The 21,064-nt window shown below is 38.7% G+C and overlaps 1 protein-coding gene across 1 annotated transcript in view; it reads right to left on the minus strand.

Moving 5' to 3' along the window:
* Window positions 1-21,037, minus strand: part of VWA8 (von Willebrand factor A domain containing 8) — a 380,985-nt gene extending 359,948 nt beyond the window's left edge. Inside the window, exons 1-2 of the mRNA XM_015120969.3 lie at window positions 20,781-21,037; window positions 12,077-12,154 (exon numbers count right to left, since the gene is read on the minus strand). Of these exons, the coding sequence (XP_014976455.3) occupies window positions 12,077-12,154; window positions 20,781-20,943 (241 nt within the window). The 5' untranslated portion in view covers window positions 20,944-21,037. The remainder of the gene's footprint in view (window positions 1-12,076; window positions 12,155-20,780) is intronic.
* Window positions 21,038-21,064: the final 27 nt, after the last annotated feature.

A 21,064-nucleotide genomic window follows, 5' to 3' on the forward strand; every position in this document is an offset into this window, starting at 1 on the left:
ATGCATCAAAAATATTGAATCCTTCTTGAACATGGTGCCTGGGGAAAAGAAGATAAAAGAAAAAGTAAGCACATTGGATAAAGATTGCTATAGAGACTCTACAGGATACTTAAGAACATGTTCAAGGACTTTTAAAGTTGATGAGACTCTTCCTTTTAAGGACTCTATTCTTAAAAACACATCTAGGCCAGGTGCGGTGGCTCACGCCTGTAATCCTATCACTTTGGGAAGCCGAGGTGGGCGGATCACGAGGTCAGGAGTTTGAGACCAGCCTGGCTGACATGACGAAACCCCATCTCTACTAAAAATACAAAAATTAGCCAGGCGTAGTGGCAGGCGCCTGTAGTCCCAGCTACTCGGGAGGCTGAGGCAGGAGAATGGCGTGAACCCGGGAGGCGGAGGTTGCAGTGAGCCGAGATTGCGCCACTGCACTCCAGCCTGAGTGACAGAGTGAGACTCTGTCTCAAAAAAAATAAATAAATAAATAAATAAATAAATAAATCTCAAAGTAATCCTTTTCTCAAAGAAAATTCTTATATAATGAGAGGCAATTAGTCCAACTATTGAAAATAAGGCAGATCCTAAGTAGCGGCAGCCCTGCATCTTTGATTTTTTCCCAAGCTCTAACTCTATTAAGTAAGGGACTCTTAGGTAACACTTTCCCAGTGAAGTTTTGTGTAATTTTTGCCACTAATTCATTAAGCTTGACAAATAGCTGCAATGATTGTTCTTTATTATCTACATTTACACAAAAATCATGCTATCATTTATGATACTGATGAATTTCTCAAACCTCAAAATTATTTACAAACTAAAGGAAAAATTCTCTCCTCCTGTGGATTTTATGTCAAAACTCACCATTTTAAATAAAGCACAATGTTGTAATTCTTACAGAAATCTTTGTGGGCCCTAATTGCTTGGGTAACAGTTCAGTGTGTCCAGTAAACCTTAAATGACCTCATATATAATTGGTCTACCAACTGCAACAAGATTATGTAAGCAAGCAGAAATATAACTCTGAGGTCAGGTTGAAAGCTATCTATTGAAAACCTGCTCTGCTGGAGCACAACCTGATAAGGCAAATCCTGGAAGAAACACCATTTTTGATACAATATAGTTTAACTTCAAGCACAAAAGCATGAAAGAATCCCTTTTTGAAAACTGCCAAATTCACCTAAGCCTTAAGATTCCGTTTTCACAGAGAAAAGTAAAAAAGCATTTATCCACTTCAACACTTACAGGTGAGAGACTCAGGACTAAGATGATAAATGGAAGTTATAATGATCAAGGCAGGAGGTAACAAGACCTAGATCATAAAAAAAAAAAAAACAAACTGAAGAGTAATCCAACTCTCATATCTATGATGTGCCAGGTTAGATGCTGCAGTGGGGAAGATGTCCTGCTGTGCCCAATGCTGTGAAGACAGAAGCAATTCAAAAGAGAAGTTGACAGCTGACTGTAGACTATACATATTTATTATTTCAGCTGGTCAATGAATTAAGAAATTTTACTTTGATGAGATAATACTGTTTTTGTGTAGTTTTGCACTGAAGTTTAGATTTCCAGCTGAGAATATTTCTAGTCTTAAGCATCAGCCACTTAGCAGGATTTCTACCATTCTATTAAATTTTAAATATGAATATCAGGGTTCATATTTCAACATTGTGATTTTTATTATTCCTTCATTACTGTAAGATAATAGTGACTCTCAGTGCTCTAAACAATAAATTTGATAAAGATAGAAATAAAATAGCACTGTCATGCCTCAAGTAATTCAGTATTTTTAATAATCTTTCACACTTTTAAATTCCAAAAGAATTTTCTAACATACTGTTCTTCTCATTCCAGGACTTAGTCTCAGGAAAATCAAGAGTAGCTAGTAAATAGCTAGAGACATTGTGGCAGACTGTAAAAGGAAAACCGAACTGAAGTCAGGAAATCTGGGCTTTGCTACTAATTAATCAGTCTTCTGACCTCCTTCTCTGGTCCTACTTTCCTGGCTATGAAATCAAAGTTTCAGAGAGGATAATAATTGCTCAAGTCCCTTTCTTCAACAAAAGTCTATCATTTTATGTTTCACTTGAAAATGTTAAATATCTAAAAAGCAAAAATCTTTTTAGAATTAGGTTAATCAAAGCATAAATACAGGAAGAAAAGTAAGAGGGTATCAAACTTCAACAAAACACCATTGCCAAAGTATTTTAAAATACTTTTTAAACTCCAAAACAGAAAAAAAAAAAAAAAGTCCATCAAAATTCTCTCATAATCCAAAGCCATAATCTCTAATCAATCAAGTAACAGCCACAGTGAAGCCAAAGAACTATAATTCACTCCTTTTGGAAACAGTCCTCAAGAGAGGAAGAAAAAGTTCAACAAATACAATATTGGAACACAATACAGTAAATGAATGCACAAAAACATGTTGTATTATGCAGGACAATTTATCTGTCTAATCAATATGTAGCAACCACATAATGCATATGTGGCTACTTAAGATTTTGGTTGATGTAGCTCAGTCACTTATTATTTCAAGTTCATCAAACCCCTAGCTGACTTTTTCTTACAAATGGACACAGTTGCTCATAATAAGATTAGTAGAAACAACGCAACAATTTACTACTGGATAAAACATATGGTACCACCATCGTCTTGATGTACAAAGGATAATAGAGGAGGAATACTTATATTGTGATTATGGTAGGAATAATGATGAATGAATAGCAAGAATAGAAAATACTGGCCGGGCGCGGTGGCTCAAGCCTGTAATCCCAGCACTTTGGGAGGCCGAGACGGGCGGATCACGAGGTCAGGAGATCGAGACCATCCTGGCTAACACAGTGAAACCCCGTCTCTACTAAAAATACAAAAACTTAGCCGGGCGAGGTGGCAGGCGCCTGTAGTCCCAGCTACTCGGGAGGCTGAGGCAGGAGAATGGCGTAAACCCAGGAGGCGGAGCTTGCAGTGAGCTGAGATCCGGCCACTGCACTCCAGCCTGGGTGACAGAGCAAGACTCTGTCTCAAAAAAAAAAAAAAAAAAAAAAGAAAATACAAATTGGGTCTGCAGGCTATCCAACCGCTTTCAATATTAACTCTTCAGGTAAATTTCAAAGAGCAAGCTACTAATAACAAAATACAAAAAGTTTTGATTACGTAAAGGATGAATGAAAACTAAGTATGTAAACAAGAAAATGTGGTGATTTTTGGAGGTTTTTTGGTGACTTGCTCTCAGTCAGCCACTGTATTGCCCCTCAGTCATTTGCAAAATACTAAAATATATTTAAAGTCTATGCTTTTAAAGTGTGTATTATTCCTAGGATCTATTAAAACCTTAAAACTAATACAGATAATCTTGTGAATTCTCTCACTTAAGAAGATTCCCAATATAATTAAGCATTTGTGACTATGACAAGCACTTCAGCTGACCCCAGATATAATACGGCACCTTAGAAGCTAAAAGAAGGAACAGCTAACGCTATCCTCTGTTGAATGCTATCAGACAATGGCAATGCCTTACGTCTAGGTGAGACTGAAAATGCCAACATTCTCGCTACACTGCAAACACAGTACATTTGATCTCTGAAGGAAACTGAAGCTTATTTGAAATCCTACAGCCATTTGTAATCATGCAAACAACCTGAGGGCAAATTAAAAATCAAATTTAGATGAAATGTATACAGAATTCATTTATTAAGAACAAGACTAAATGAACACTAAAATATTTTTAGCGTATCTCTTAAGCACAATCATAGCAGCCCTTAGTAATCCCCGTACTCAACAGTGTCACAGGCATGGAATAATGGAAAACGAAAAGGAACAAGAATCAGGAGACTGGAAGAATGATTGTGTAGACAACCACATTTATTGAGCATTAAGCACCAGGTGGTATCCTACACATTTCACATATGCTATTTGATTTAATCATTATAATATATCCGTGAAGTTGAAACAATCACCCCTATATAGTCAAGGAGGCTCAGAGCTGTGAAATAACCTGCAGAAATTGGCATTGCTAGAAAGCAGTACAGCCAAAATTTTAAACATAATTTCCACCCCAGGAATCATTTTCCTACAGAACTCAAAATACATAAAAGTTTTCCTATTGTCAAGATTGGATATTATCCCTTGCCTCTCAAGTTTACTGTAAAACATTAGCTACACTCATAATAAGAGAAGACCCAGAAAGCAGGAAAAGTGCCCTTTTTCCCCAATTATAATGTGCCCATGGCATGTAAGGTATTATACATCTATTGTGTTCATTTTTCTCCAGACAAGTATAACAACTTATTAAAGGATTTATGTCATTAGTCTTACCTCTGGAAAAGAAAACCTACTAAAAATAATACACTTAGGCATAACCATTAAATAATGAATATTAAAAGTAAATATTCCCAACTCCCACTTCTAGTTAGGATGAAATGAGTTGCAAGAGAATTTTATTTCCAAACTAACCAACAGAATAAACCAGCTAATCTATAAAAATCACAGTTTCCTAAAACTCATCATACAGCTAAGAAAACAAAGCCTACATGAACTAAATTCTAGAAAAGACTGAGCCTTTTCAAGGAAAGAATAGACCCTCAGCTAACTTTCACCCCTGGTAGAATGGCAGGAGGAAAAACAATCTGCCATAGATGTGTCAGAAGAAACAAACTGAACTTTCAGCAAACTTATAATGGCCACACATAGGCAGACATAATGTACTGAGAAGTCCCAGTCACAGAGAAAACATGCATCCACCCACCTACTCTTTCCCAACAGTCCTTACAAGTGCACAGGGATGTACACTACAGACCAAATACAGGGAAAGACCTGAGACATATTCTTCCTGAAGCATGCTGGACCTTTCCCTAGTGCAAGGCAACAGCCCACTAAAAGGCCAGTGGTAGGAGAGAAGAGGTGACAGATTCCTCCTAGGCACTCCAGGTCTTTATCCAGTGCAAGACAGCAGTTCCTTAAGGATGGTACTGGGGCCAGATAGCTGAGATAAATCCCTCAGAGGCTCTCAGCCTTCAAGAAGTGGCCTCTGGAGGCTGAGGGCAGTACAAGAAGACAAGAGACAGCTGAGTTGCAACAAGCAGAATACAAGACTGAATAGCAAAGAGAATTCCCCAACATTCCAAAAATCTGGCAGCTACACAGCAGAGATTTTCACAAACCTCTTTGGCCCCAGGTTTGCCATAATTTGTGAAGCTGGCATTAGAAGAGGAACTAAAATAAAAATAAAGAAATATTAAAGCTTGGAAAGCAATGAAATAACAAATGGACAAGCAACAGTAAAAAAAATCAATAGTCAAAAGCTGTTTCCTTGAAAAGTTATTAGCATTGATAAACCCGTAGTAAGACTAAAAAGAAAAGGAAAAAACACAAATACAAATTTCCAGTATCAGGAACAAAATAGAGAATTATCACTATAGATTCTACAGATATCACTAATCACTACAGATTCTCAGATATTTAACTAATAAAGGCTGTATTACGAAAAAATGGTGCCAATGAATTTAGAAGCAGAGAGGTAATAGACCTATCCTTTTAAAATAAAGCAGAACTATAAAATTCTTAGGAAAAAACACAGAATGTCTTTACAATCTTGGTGTAGGCCAAGATTTCTGACACAATGAGCAGTAACTTTAAAAAACAAATAATCAATAAATTGTGTGTAATCAAACTTTCTGCCAACCAAAAGATATCAATGAGAAAATGACTAAGCAAATAGATTGAGAAAAAGTATTCATAATACTTATACATGACAAAGTACTTGGATCCATAATATATAAAAAAACTTTGCAATTCAATAATAAAATTTTTAAAAATTGAGGGTTTTTTTTAGTGGGCAAATGACTTTAACAGATACTTAAAAGTAGATATATAAATGGCCAATAAGCTCAGAAAAATATCTTGAACATCATTGTTCATCAGAAAAATGCAAAGTTAAACCACAGTGAGGCTGGGTGCAGTGGCTCATGCCCATAATCCCAGCACTTGGGGAGGCCAAGGCAGGTGGATCACCTGAGGTAAGGAGTTCAAGACCATCCTGGGCCAACAGGGTAAAATCCTGTCTCTATTAAAAAAAAATACAAAAATTAGCTGAGCAATGTGGCATGAGCCTGTAATCCCAGCTACTCGGGAGGCTGAGCTAGGAGAATAACTTGAACCTGGGAGGCAGAGGCTGCAGTGAGTCGAGATTACACCACTGCACTCCAGCCTGTGCGACAGGGCAAGACTCTGTATCAATAATAATAATAAATAAACCACAGTGAAAAGACAGGCATTATTGGAATAGAGTAAGGACCTCTGAAAGTTTATTCCTTCTTAAAAAACCAATAATAATGGCATAAATTGTCAAACTCAACTTCTTCTGAACTCCAGAAATCAAAAAGTTTTCAACAATCTCATATGCATTTATCTAAGAAAAGGGGTTAATTTGCCCTGACTCCATCCCCATGTCCCCAGCTCTGTGATTATCTTCGTTTTTCTTTTCTTTTTTCTTTTTTTGAGACAGGGTCTCACTCTGTTGCTCAGGCAGAAGGCTTGTAGTGGCACAATCATGGCTCACTGCAGCCTTAACCACCATAAAAAACAATATTTTATTTTTATTTTTTGTAGAAACAGGGTCTTAGTGTCTCACTATGTTGCCCAAGGTGGTCTCGAACTCCTGGCCTCAAGCGATCATCCCACCTTAGCCTCCCAAAGTGCTAGGATTACAGACGTGAGACCAGTTGTTTTACAACCAACTGCCCACAATCATGGTGAAACCAGCAGCCTGGAAGTCACTGAAGTGAACAGAACTATTCAGAAGCTCCTCAAAAGTCTCATCCCCAGAAAATTATCCCTACTTGACCTGTCTGGCAGCTCCCTGAAATGATCCATTTTTAGAATTTGTCTTTATTTGATGTACTCAGAGCTACTGTATGCAAACAGCACTAACCTTGGGCATTTGTCAAAAAAAAAATCAACAACTGTTTAACATCACAGCTGCCTGAGGTAGCAAAAACATTTGGAGCTAACAAGAGGACAACCAAAAAACTTCAAAAACAAAAACAAAAACTGAAAATGAGATGTTCATAGAAGGCTTTGAAAAGCTTCAGTGTATGCCTAGGAATCTGGAAGGCCATGCATATATTCAGGAAAATCCTGAGAAGGACCTAATCTCTCACCTTCAGCTAACCTTGAGTGTCCACACAAGCAGAAAGAAAAGGTTGAGACACAATTGTAAGCTACCTATGGAGCACTAAAACCATGCCCAACTTGCACACACAGACTCTCAGCAAAAGCCAAGAGACTTACTGATTCAACGCATTAAAGAAATCTCTGTCCAAACATTAGCTGACCACTAAGCTAACAAGACAGGACAAAGAATACAGACTTTAAGGAAATAGAGTAGGAACATCACTAAACAAAAAGCAGCATCACAAGGAGCAACCACAAAGCCTGGGAAGGAGAGATTATACTATTTAAAATGTCTACTTTCAATAAGAACAAAATTATAAGAAATAAAGAAATAGGAGAGTATGGCTCATACGTACAAAAAAAAGGAGTCAATAAAAACTATCTCAGAGTATGCCAGACATTTGACTAAGTAGAAAAACACTTTAAATCAACTATCATAAATACATTCAAAGAATTAAAAGAAATCATGTCTAAAGAAGTAAAGTATGACAACAATGTCTCATGAAACAGAGTACCAATAAAGAGAAATTATAAAACAAGATCCATATAAAAATTCTGAACTTGAAAACTCTGATAAAATTAACCAGAGGGGCTCAACAACAGATGTGAGGAGGCAGAGGAAAGAATCAGCAAACTTGAAGATTAGTAAATTGAGATAATCCAATCTAAGGAACAGAAAGAAGAAATTACAAAGAAAAATGAACTGATTCTCACAGACTTGTAGGGTACCATCAAATCTATCAAATATAATGGGAGTCCTACAAGGAGAGAGAGAAAAGGGAATAAAAAAAAAAATGAAAAAAATAGCCAAAATCTTGCCAACTTTGATGAAAAACATTAATTTGCACATCCCATCCAAGAAGCTCAACAAACTCAAAACAGGGTAAATTCAAAGAAATCTATCCTTAGATACACCCACAGTCAAACTATCAAAAAGCTGAAGAGAGAATCTTGATAGCAGAGAAAAACTGATTCATCATATAAAAAGGATCCTTGCTAAGATTGATAACTGACTGCTTTTCAAAAACTAGGAAGTCCACAAACAGTAAGAAGAAATATTCAAAGTGCTGAAAAAAAAAACTGTCGACCGAGAATTCTATTTCCAATAAAATCATCCTTCAAAATACACAGGAGAAATGAAGACATTTCCAAATTGAAAAAAAAAAAAAGTGATAATTCACCATTAGCAGACCTGCCATATAGAAGATACTTACTAAAGGGAATCTTTCCTGTAAGCTGAAATGAAAGCACACTAGACAGTAACTCAAATCCACATGAAGAAATAAAGATTATCAGTAAAGGGAACTACATAGAAAAAACAATAATGACAATGTAAGCATATTTTTGTTTCTAACTCTTTTCTTCTGCCTGATTTTAAAAACTTCATAAAGCAATAATTATAAAACTGTGCTGATAAACTTTTAATGTATAAAGATATAATTTGTATGACAATAATAACACAAAGGAGGTAGAAGGGAACAGAGCTACATTGGAGTAGTTTATATACTATTGAAACTAAGTTACCATTAATCTAAACAAGATTGTTTTAGGTTAAAGTGTTAATTACAATCCCCAGGATGACCACTAATAAAATAATTCAAAAAACAAAAAACAAAAAACAGTGGGCCAGAGTGTAAAGGACAGATTGCAGAGACATTTAGAGGGTAGAGTCAATGGAACCTTGGGTTAGATTAAAGTGAGATATTCTCCCTAGACACACCTGTGTACTTCCTAGTAAAATCCAGTTTTAGCAAAAGAACGCCATTAAAACCATTTATCCAGATCCCGCCCATCCTCATAATCTAATCACCCTTGATATCTGATCAGAGTCCTCATCTTCCACCATCCCCCAGGTGATGTCTGATCACCCCAGCCTGTCATCAGCAAGAATTCTGTTAGGTTGGCTTAGCCAGAATCTCCCTTAACCCTGACATTTCCTCTTAATAATTTTCTGTCCACCAACTCCCACACCATTCCTTGGCTATAAATTACCACTTGCCCATGCTGCATTGGGAGTTGAGCCTGATCTCTCTCCCCCACTCCAAGACTCATAGTGACAGTCCTGAATAAAGTCTTCCTTACCCAGCTTTAACACATATCATTGATTTATTTTTTCTTTAACAGAGCACATAGTCTAGTGGAAGAATCTGAAGAGTGAACAAAAAGTTATTCTATATCATGACCAATGACTGGAACAAAGAATAGGATAGGAGAGTGGCATGAGATGAGGCTAAGACTAGATCAAGAAATTAATAGCTAAGGATGGACCTTTGTTCCCAAAATACTAAAAACTCATTTAAAGAATTTTGAGAAAAGAAGTGACATGATTTTGGGCAAATAATCATTGTAAGTCATTAGGGAAATGCAAATCAGAACCACAATGAGATGTCACTTCACATGTCTGATGATGGCTGTAATAAAAAAGACAAACAATAACAAGCATTAGTGAGGATGTGGAAAAACTAGAATTCTCACACATTGCTAGTTAGAATGTAACATGATGTAGGTGATTTGAAAACCATATTTGTGGTCAGGCGCAGTGGCTCACGCCAGTAAACCCAGCACTTTGGGAGGCTGAGGTGGGCGGATCACCTGAGAACAGGAGTTTGAGACCAGCCTGATCAACGTGGTAAAACCCCATCTCTACCAAAAAATACAAAAATTGCTGGGTGTGGTAGCCTGCACCTATGGTCCCAGCTACTGGAGAGGTTAAGGACCTGGAGGTTGAACCTGGGAGGGGGAGGTTGCAGTGAGCCGACATTGCACCACTGAACCCCAGCCTGGGCCACAGAGTGAGACCCTGTCTCAAAAAAAAAAAATCACTTTGGCAATTCCTTGAAATGTTAAACATAGAGTTACCATGTGACCTAGCAATTTCTCTTCTAGGTAAAACCCAAGAAAGTTGAAAATGTGTCCATATAAAAACTTGTATGTGGATGCTTGGAGTGGCATTATTCACAATAGTCCCAAAGTGGAAACAATCTAAATGTCCATTGACTGAGGCAGCGATGAGCAAAATGTGAAATATCCACACAATAGAATATAATTTAGCCATAAAAAGCAATGAACTACAGCATCAATAAACCTTGAAAACATTATGCTAAGATAAGCAAGATACAATGGCTACATATTATATGATCCCATTTATATAAAATGTCCAAAATAGACAAATCTATAGAAACAGAAAGTATATTAGTAATTGCTAAAGGCTGGGAGGGTGGCGGGGGAGAGAGAAGAAAGAAAATGGGAAATGACTATTAATGAGTATAAAGTGTCTTCATGGAGCGATGAAAATGTTAGATAATAAATAGTACGGTTGCACAACTCTGAATAAACTAAAATTACTGAATTGTACAATATAGAAAGGTGAATGTTATGGTATATGAATTATATCTCAACAAAGCTGTTATAAACCAAAAACCATGATGAGTTACTTTTTCACACCTAGTAGACTGAGTAAGATTAAAAAGACTGTCGACAAGGATGTAGAACATCACTGTCGGTCAAAGGTAAAATGGTACAACTGCTTTGGAGAATTCTTCGGCAGTGTGTTAAAAAGTTAAACAGGCATCTATAGTATGACATATCAATTCAACTCCTAGTTTTCTTACTCAAAGAGTTATACCTGATGTAAATGACGAGTTGATGGGTACTGACGAGTAGATGGGTGCAGCACACCAACATGGCACAAGTATACATATGTAACAAACCTGCACATTGTGCACATGTACCCTAGAACTTAAAGTATAATTTTTAAAAAAAACTGATAACTACGAGAATTGTATAGGAATGTTCACAGCAGGCTTAAAATGAAAGCCATCCAAATGTCTATCAATAGGAGAATGGATAAACAAACTGTGGTATCTTTACACAATGGAACATTATTCAGGAATTAAAAACAAACTGATAGGTACAGCAACATAGATGAATCTCAAATTAATGCTCTTCATGAGAAAAAAAATACATACACACATATAACCATACCATGTGATTCTATTTATATATAGCTAAAGAATAAGCAAAACTAATCTACCATCATTAAAAAAAAATTTTTTTAATTAAAAAAAAAAGAACAGTGATTTCTAGGGCAGGGTAAAGGGGTAGGAACACAAGAGAACATTTGGGATGATTAATGTAATATTGGTGGTTATACAGGTTTATAAAATCATCAAAACCAACCAAAATAAATACTTAAGATCTGTGCATCTGTTCACAATAGCAAAGACTTGGAATCAACCCAAATGCCCATCAATGATAGACTGGATAAAGAAAATGTGGCACATATACATCATGGAATACTATGCAGCCATAAAAAATGATGAGTTCATGTCCTTTGCAGGGACATGGATGAAAGGAGAAACCACCATTCTCAGAAAACTAACCCAGGAACAGGAAACTAAACACCGCATGTTCTCACTCATAATTGGGAGTTGAACAATGAGAATGCATGGACACAGGGAGGGGAACATCACACACTGGAGCCTGTCAGGGAGTGGCAATCTAGGGGAGGAATAGCATTAGGAGAAATACCTAATGTAGATGACAGATTGATGCGTACAGCAAACCACCATGGCACGTGTATACCTATGTAACAAACCTGCACGTACTGCATATGTATCCCAGAGCTTAAAGTATAATTAAAAAAAAAAAAAAAAAGTTCTGTGCATTATACGTAAATCTTATTCCAGGTAAAAAAGAAACAGTAGGATATGAGAAAAATAAATGTTTCTACTGTTTTAAATACTCCAGAACAAAAATCAGTTAAAAGAAGATTGGCATAATATTGATAAATGTTTGGATGATAAAAACATTAGGTTTATACTATTCTCTCTAGCTTTATGCAACTCTGACAATTCCCATAATGAAAAGTTAAAAGTTATTCATTCACATATTAATAAATATTTCTTACTGTAGTTCTGTGGCACAAGTTCTGGATTCTTAGGAATTTTCAATTTGTAGGATACATCTCCAATATTAACTGTATCACCTAAAAAGAGAATTTAAAAACAGAATAATTATAAGAGACAAATGAGAAAACCATAGACTATGCTACAATGCTTGTCCTGACCTACAGGGAGGGATGTTACAGAAATGTACTACACAGCTGTCAATATGTCAAGCGCTTTGCTCTAAAACTTCTATTCAAAGTATATATGCATAAAGGAGAAGTGAGGCATCAGTGAAATTCACATTTTAAATGCTATGTTAGCAAACAAACAAACAAAAATCATGATAAAATACATCAACAAGCTTTATTTTATGAATAGCAACATTAATTAATATAAGCAAAAACAATACAGAAGAATGCATTTTTAAAGATCATTCAAAGCATCCATAGAGTAAAATACATTTTTTTTTTTTTATTGAGACGGAGTCTCGCTCTGTCGCCCAGGCTGCGGTGCAGTAGCGCAATCTCAGCTCACTACAAGCTCCGCCTCCCGGGTTCACACCATTCTCCCGCCTCAGCCCCCCAAGTAGCTGGGATTATAGGCACCCGCCACCATACCTGGCTAATTTTTTGTATTTTTAGTAGAGACAGGGTTTCATCATGTTAGCCAGGATGGTCTCGATCTCCTGATCTCGTGATCTGCCCGCCACGGCCTCCCAAAGTGCTGGGATTACAGGCATGAGCCACCGCACCTGGCCTTTTTTTTTTTTTTTTTTTTAAGACGGACTCTCATTCTGCCGCCCAGGCTGGAGTGCAGTGATGTGATCTTGGCTCACTGCAACTTCTGCCTACTGGGTTCAAGTGATTCTCTTGCCTCAGCCTCCCAAGTAGCTGGGATTACAGGTGTGTGCTACCACACCCGGCTAATTTTTGTATTTTTAGTAGAGATGAGGTTTCCCCATGTTGGCCAGGCTGGTCTCAAACTCCTGACCTCAAGTGATCCGCCCACCTCGGCCTCCCAGAGTGCCAGGATTACAGGCGTGAGCTTCCACGCCCAGCCCTTAGAGTGTTATCTTTAACACACATCCTGAACCTTTTCATATATATTCGGACACCCTTATTTTCACTACATACAATTTCAAATTATCCAGCAACATATCCTTAAACTTCAATATTTCTAAGTGCATAAAAGGAATAAAGCCCCAATGGCATAAATGCCAAGAACTGGCCAGGTAGTGGATCACAATGGAAATTGGACTCGTTGGGAAACAGGGTGGTGATCAATGAGTCACATCTGCTACAGACAAAGGGGAAAAGTTATGACATTCATATGGACCAGGCATCTGCCATCCCTGCCGTAAACACTGATGTTCTTGGCCATCTTCTGTTACCACCCTATACTTTCATCAGTCATTTAATCCACACCAATGTCCCAACTCTGACCTCTATACAACCTTTTTTTTTCCAGTTAAGGGTACTCTTCAAACACCATATACAACTAACTCTTTAATGTCTATTTTGGCTCAGATCTCTCTCCTGAGTTTCATACCTGCCAGTAGCCTACTGGACACTTTACCTAGATATTCCAGAGACAACTCAACAAACATACAGAAACAGAATTCTATGTTGTCCGTTGTGTGCGCCCAACCACCTCTAACCAGATCCACCTCTTGTATTCCTATCTTGGTGACTAACACTTTATCTCCTCAGCCTAGAAGGCCTTCCACATCTCTCTCACACCACTTGCCCTCTACACAACTGCTCCTGAAATATCTTCATCTCCCCATTGAACCTTCCCGAACTTTTCCTCTAGCACAAATTAATCACTCCATTCGTCTTTCTGCTAGCACAGGCTCTGACTTATGCTTTTGTAATGGAAATACAAATTCAAGGAGATAACAGACATTTTCTAACAATTAAAGAAGAGCTTTTTATCTACTTCCAAAATAGAGATAGGGGCCGGGCGCGGTGGCTCAAGCCTGTAATCCCAGCACTTTGGGAGGCCGAGACGGGCGGATCACAAGGTCAGGAGATCGAGACCATCCTGGCTAACCCGGTGAAACCCCGTCTCTACTAAAAAATACAAAAAACTAGCCGGGCGAGGTGGCGGGCGCCTGTAGTCCCAGCTACTCGGGAGGCTGAGGCAGGAGAATGGAGTGAACCCGGGAGGCGGAGCTTGCAGTGAGCTGAGATCCGGCCACTGCACTCCAGCCTGGGCGGCAGAGTGAGACTCTGTCTCAAAAAAAAAAAAAAAAAAAAAAACAAAATAGAGATAGGATATTCTATTTCCACTAAATACTGAGTATTTAGTACACTCAGAATTTGTACTAAATTGCTAGAATATTCTGTTTCTGCTTAAAAGATACACTCGGAATTTATAATATTTTTTCTTTTAAATGCCAATATTTACAACACGCTGGAAATGTCATCCTTTGCAACTATTTAAACTTACCAGGAAAACTTTAGCTATCAACCTAAAAATGTTCAAAGGGATACATATTTTTAAAATCCTCCTAACAGATAAATAAGAAAAAGTTTTGAAGACTACTGTTTAGTCTATAAGACTCTTTTTTCTTGGTACAAGGCCTAAGTTTTAATCATCATTTTATCTGCAATACCTGAAACCTAACAGATATTCAATGAATGTTTGATAAATGAATAATTATAATTTTAAATTAAATATTTTCTTAAAGTATTGTTTTTAAGCTCTAATGATTTTCTCTTTTGAGAACATCCCACCTACTAATGTGCTTATAAGTCAAGCCATTTGTAATGATTTATTTAAGTGAGATAGTTTAAATACTCTCTAAAGGGGAATAAGAATACTCATAAGACAACAGGTAACATAATTTAGGCAAAAGAAGCTAATGTATGCCTTTCTTCAAGTAAACTGTGGGTTTACTTGAACTAGACTCAAATACTATTGAAGTGCCTATAGTGCCTGAACCTTGTTGGATTTCTGATTGGTTCAGTTCATAGGGGCTGTTAAGAAGTACACTTCAGTCTTTATTATTCTCCTGAGAATCTTCATAATGGCCCTTCTGGTGCACCATATCCTCTCAAGTCTTAAATGTTTGTATGCAGCCATTCATTGAGCATTCAATGGTCTCACTTTGACCAGAACAGCAAGAACAGAAAGAATTATTCAACTGATGTGACATCATGGCTTGTAAATTCCATAGTGAGACCAAGTAAGTCCATTAAGTTGGTGACAAAGAGTAGCAACAACGCCCAAAGTTTTGGTGAATCTCTCAAAATTAAGAAGCTAACCAAAAGGGGCAAATTGTTAAATTAAACCAAATTTGGTCGAAGGATGCCTCCGTACTTGCAGTCCTTATGTAATGAATTGCAACATAACTTTGTATGTAAATTAACTGAAACCGGGCCGGGCGCGGTGGCTCAAGCCTGTAATCCCAGCACTTTGGGAGGCCGAGACGGGTGGATCACGAGGTCAGGAGATCGAGACCATCCTGGCTAACCCGGTGAAACCCCGTCTCTACTAAAAAAATACAAAAAACTAGCCGGGCGAGGTGGCGGGCGCCTGTAGTCCCAGCTATTCCGGAGGCTGAGGCAGGAGAATGGCGTGAACCCAGGAGGCGGAGCTTGCAGTGAGCTGAGATCCGGCCACTGTACTCCAGCCTGGGCGACAGAGCGAGACTCTGTCTCAAAAAAAAAAAAAAAAAAAAAAAAAAAAAATTAACTGAAACCAGAATTTAGGAGTATACTTTGGTAACAAATAGATGAGTCTTAGCCAATCTGAGCGGCTGAGCTTTGGTCAACCACAGGCTGCCAACTGATGAGACCGTGTTCAAGTAAGGCAAACACTGAGTTACAGCCAAGTAAGCTGTTTCTGTACCTTACTTCCATTTTCTGTCCATAAACGCTGCCTGCTCTCTGAGCTCATTCTGGTTCTGAGGACTGCCCAATTCACAAATTGTTCTGTGCTTAAATTTTGTTAAGTTTAATGAGTCTAAAGTTTCTAACCGTAGCTTTGACAAAGAAGTTGGTTTCATGAGGGTTTTTCAACAGTGGCACTATGAACATTTTAGGCTGGATAATTTTTTGTTGTGAGGGGCTGTCCTGTGTGTCATGGACTGTTTAGCAGCATCACTGGCCTCTATCCACTAGATGCCAGTAGCACCCCTCCCTCCTGGTTCTGACAACCAAAAAGAAACATCTCCAGACACTGCCAAATGTCCCCAATGGGGGGAAATCACCTTGGGTTGAGAACTGGGTTAGTGTCATCATTTTTATATATACTAAATTTAGACCCAAGAGAAAACTAAATATATCAGCAATTCCCATACTAGTCTATGGGCCCCTAATGTGGATCTGCCTAATGATTTATAAGCTTACCATTGTTCTGAGCCTTTCTGTTAAATTCTTGAATATACAATGGGGTCAGAATATCCTCAGGGTCAAAATAACCTGCTGCAGGTTCAAAGTAGTTAATAATTTCCCCAAGGTTCAATACCTGATAAATACAAAGCTTAGACCAAAACCATAGTATAGTTCTTTCCTCTTTACACTGTATCTCTCAGTTGAAGCCACAGTTCTATATTTTCCCTCCTCAAAGTTGTTACTATCTAATCCTATTGTAGCCCAAGGATATAATGTTAAAATAACAAAAATTCATGTAGATGGATATTTATTGCATTGTTTATATATTTTAGACAATGTGAATGTCCAAGAATGAGACATTAATAAAATAAATTATATGGACAAACATATAAACTTAGTAACTATTTTAAACAATCATGTACAATATTTATTACCATGTTAATATGTTCACAATAATGGATGTAATAATTATAAAGCATACATGATCCCATTTCTTTAAAAAAAATGTATCTGTATAAATATACATATCATCCAGGCACAGTGGCTCACATCTGTAATCCCAGCACTTTGGGAGGCAAAGGTAGGCAGATCACTTGAGGTCAGGAGTTCGAGACCAGCCTGGCCAACATGGTGAAACCCCATCTCTACCAAATATACAAAAATTAGCTGGGGTGGTTCATATGGTTTGCCTGTGTCCCCACCCAAATCTGATCTTGAATTGTAGCTCCTATAATCCCTGTGTCATGGGAGGGACCCAGTGGGAGGTAATTGAATCATGGGGGCAGGCTTTTCCTGTGCTGTCCTCGTGGTAATGAATAAGTCTCACAAGGTCTGATGGTTTTATAAAGAGGAGTTGCCGTACACAAGCTCTCTTGCTTGCCACTATGTAAGACATGACTTTTCTCCTCCTTCGCCTTCCACCATAATTGTGAGGCCTCCCCAGCCATGTGAAACCATGTGAGCCCATGAAACCTTTTTTTCTTCATAAATTACCCAGTCTCTGGCATGTCCTTATAGCAGTATGAGAACAGACTAATACAGTGGTGCACACCTGTAGTCCCAGTTACTTGGGAGGCTGAGGCAGGAGAATCACTCAAACCCAGGAGGTGGAGGTTGTAGTGAACCAAGACCGCACCACTGCACTCCAGCCTGGGTGACAGAGCAAGACTCCAGCTCAAAAATAAATAAATAATTATACATATATATGTAATCTGATAGGATTAATGCTAAAAAGTTGATAATTATAAATTTGGGTGGGAGGATTATGTTTTAGGGAATTTGTATTTATCACTCTTCTACAATAAACATAGATGGCTGTGTAAAAGTATTTTAGAGTATTTCTATAAACAAATTTACTTCATATACAAGAGTCATAAAGAAAAAACTGTGAATCCCTTTAATAATGGTGTTAAAGGAGAGCACCAAAATGTCATGATATATTTATACAGTTATGTTTCTGGGTTTGTCATTTGATCTATAGTATATTTGAATGCATTTAACATCAGAGTCCCACTGAAACAACTTGCTTGGCTCCATCTGTAAAAACACTACAATAATCTTTATTGAAAACTCTCTGCAATAGATATCCTTGTTAACCTTGTTAACCTCTTTGCTCTTAAAAACCAAGAGACAGTAATTTTAATGGAAGTATAAAGAGATATAAAGAATTTACAATTATAGATACTTATACTATCTGACAGCAAAGGATAAAAAGCAGTGGGTTTGGGTTCAGTTTATTTGTTTGTTTTGTTTTTAATATAAGTGACCTATTTTCTGTCTGCTTATCAGGCTTAACAAAGGTCCTCTCTTGAGAGCAAACAAGGCAATTCCAGCCTCTCCAGCTCCTTCTCTGTATGAACTTTCACATAATAAGCCACTGAATGCTTATTAGGTACAAAGTGTGGGCAGGCACCAAAGGAATACATAGAAAAATAAAACAAATACTCCAGGAGAAATAACACCAGTATATAACTTAAATCTATTATTTATGAACTTTATTTTTTTTTTCGAACTATTAGGAAACAATGTCAATTACACAGAGAGGAGATAATCAGTTACTGGTCACATGTACGAATGCAGCTGAGAGCATCTTCCCAACATAAGATGTAATCCATTATGGCCTATTGCTATTTGTAGTTTTACACTTGTCTGTGTATGATCTCTGATTCAAAATGGGACACTCCCATCTTGATGGCCTTACTCTCAGGCCTCAGAGTAGTCAAAAGTGTGCCGTCCATTTACCTGGCTAACAATTGCTCTTACTCGAGTCCAGATCTCTGGTGGGTTCCCAACTTCATTCAGCCACAGTACTCACACCTTCAAAATATACTTCTTGTGGTCTGATCCTGCCAGAGTGAATGACTGCTTTAAAGAAGATAATATGTTCTCTGTAATATGTCCATGACTCTCACATTTGAAGCAAAGCCTATACTTTGATTTGCTGGCTATAACAAAATTTGAGAACATTTACAACTAATCTACCAATACGTATATAATACAGACTTTAAAAACTCACACTCATATGTGTTTCTAATGTTTTTACAATCAACGTGTATTATCCATGTACAAAGAACAATTGTTTTTAAAAAGTTCAGGTCAATTCAGTCTGCTAAATCTGCCTACCCAGATAGTCTGGACAGTCCTGAATCTAAAAAAAACTTGGTTTCATGTCTTCTAGAGAAAGGTAAGGAAACAGAATAATTCTCAAATAGCTAAAACTGTACATACTGAGAATAAAAAAGCTAACTTTTATTGAGCATTAATATGTGCTACAGATTATATTAATTAATAAATCCTCACAACAACCATAATAGATATATTCTTCTTATCCTTTTACAGTTAAGAAAACTGGGACACAAAGTTAAGTAATCTACCCTCAACGACCCATGGTTAGATAGTGCATAAGTGGATTCCAACCCAGACTGCTTAACTCCAAAACCCAACCTATAGTTTATGCTACACTTCCACCTTTGACCTCTGCCTTCTAGGGCAAAGGAGCACAAAACAAAGAACACACAAAAAAGTTAAAAAGCAAATGAATAAACAGCCTAGAAGTGAGAGTAATTGAGAAAAAGCAAAAAAAAAAAAAAAAAAGCAAAATTTGAAATTGCAACACTATGGTGGGGGGTGGGGGAGTGTATGTCTTGAATGAATAAAATGAAATGCATGGGACCTAAATATGCTTTTCTTTTTTTTAGATGGAGTCTTGTTCTGTCGCCCAGGCTGGAGTGCAGTGGCGCCATTCTTCTGCCTCAGCCTCCCGAGTAGCTGGGATTACAGGTGCCCGCCACCACGCCCGGCTAATTTTTTTGTATTTGTTTTTACAAGAGACGGGGTTTTACCGTGTTAGCCAAGATGGTCTCGATCTCCTGACCCCGTGATCCGCCCGCCTCGGCCTCCCAAAGTGCTGGGATTACAGGCGTGAGCCACCGCGCCCAGCCCATATGCTCATTTCTTAGCAAGGAAAACTGAGGGTTGGGGAAGAATGCAAGCGGACAACGAAACCTACAATTTCACAGTGAAAACCTGTTATTCCAGGCAGCACTGACATTGACAAAATCTTGTCTAGAATCACTTCACCATTCAAGGGTAGCAACAACAGGCATCCTTTCCTTAACCATCACAGTAACTCTAACTCCACGAACACACAAGAAAAAGAATTCCTAGAACCAGCTCAAGTAGAGCCAAAAAATACTGAGCCTAGAAATCAAAGCATGTGATTCTAGCATAGTCATTAGTGTGTGTTCTCCAGCGAATCACTTTTCCCTTCTGGGTTTCAATTACCTCAACTTCGTAGAGGCAAGTGTTTTAACTAAATTAAGGTGTAACTGTCAGCTCTAAGAATTATGTGAAACTTTAAAGAAAACTCCTGTAAAACTTGGAAATGCTCCGGGATGCATTTAAAACACCGTGAACTATGGGTTCTTTGGCGAGAATGTTCCCTTCTAAGCCGCCCCAAGCCCTGGCTAGACCATGACACAGACTGTTTTCCAAGCCCTTGAGGCTTAGAGAGCAAGGTCAAATCCAGCTTTCAATAATTCCATAGGGCTGAGGCATTAACCTCTACGAGTATTATAATCTAAGTCAGAATTCTGGGGGTAAAGGCAGCGGCAGGGGAAGGAGAAATCACTATTATAGGTCATCAGAATCCTTAGTCCAGACCCCTCCGGTTGCAGAATGAGGCACAGAGAGTGCGAGCGCCTTGCGCCACGTTACACAGCAGTTAGCGCCGAGGGCGGGACTAGAACCTCGATCTTTGAGCTCCCCGATTGGCAAACGGTCCTTCCAAGTGCAGCGAAGCAACAGAGAGGAGGGGCGACGGCGCGCGGGGGCCCGGCACGGAGCGCAGGGGCACCAGGGAGGGCAGGGGCGCACCCCGAGTTACCTGTGTCGGCCCCCGAGCCGGCGTGCACCAGTCTGACCTCTGGCCGCTGCCTGTCGCCACCCGGCCTGCGCTGCACCACCTGCCGCAGAAGCAGCCGCATGCGCCGCGAGGCCGGGCCGCCGTGGCCTCCGGGTGCCCCGAGGAGTAGGAGCCGGGATTGCATGGGGCCGGGGGCGCTGCCGGGCACAGCGAGGGGGCCCGGGGGTCGAGGTGCGTCCCAGGCAGGCAGCGTGAGGCGGCGCAGAGAAGCGGACAGGAAGCGGCACCTAGCCGAGTCCGCCGGA

Source organism: Macaca mulatta, chromosome 17 (genome assembly GCF_049350105.2).
Source record: "Macaca mulatta isolate MMU2019108-1 chromosome 17, T2T-MMU8v2.0, whole genome shotgun sequence".
In the NCBI taxonomy this organism is placed as follows: Eukaryota; Metazoa; Chordata; class Mammalia; order Primates; family Cercopithecidae; genus Macaca; species Macaca mulatta.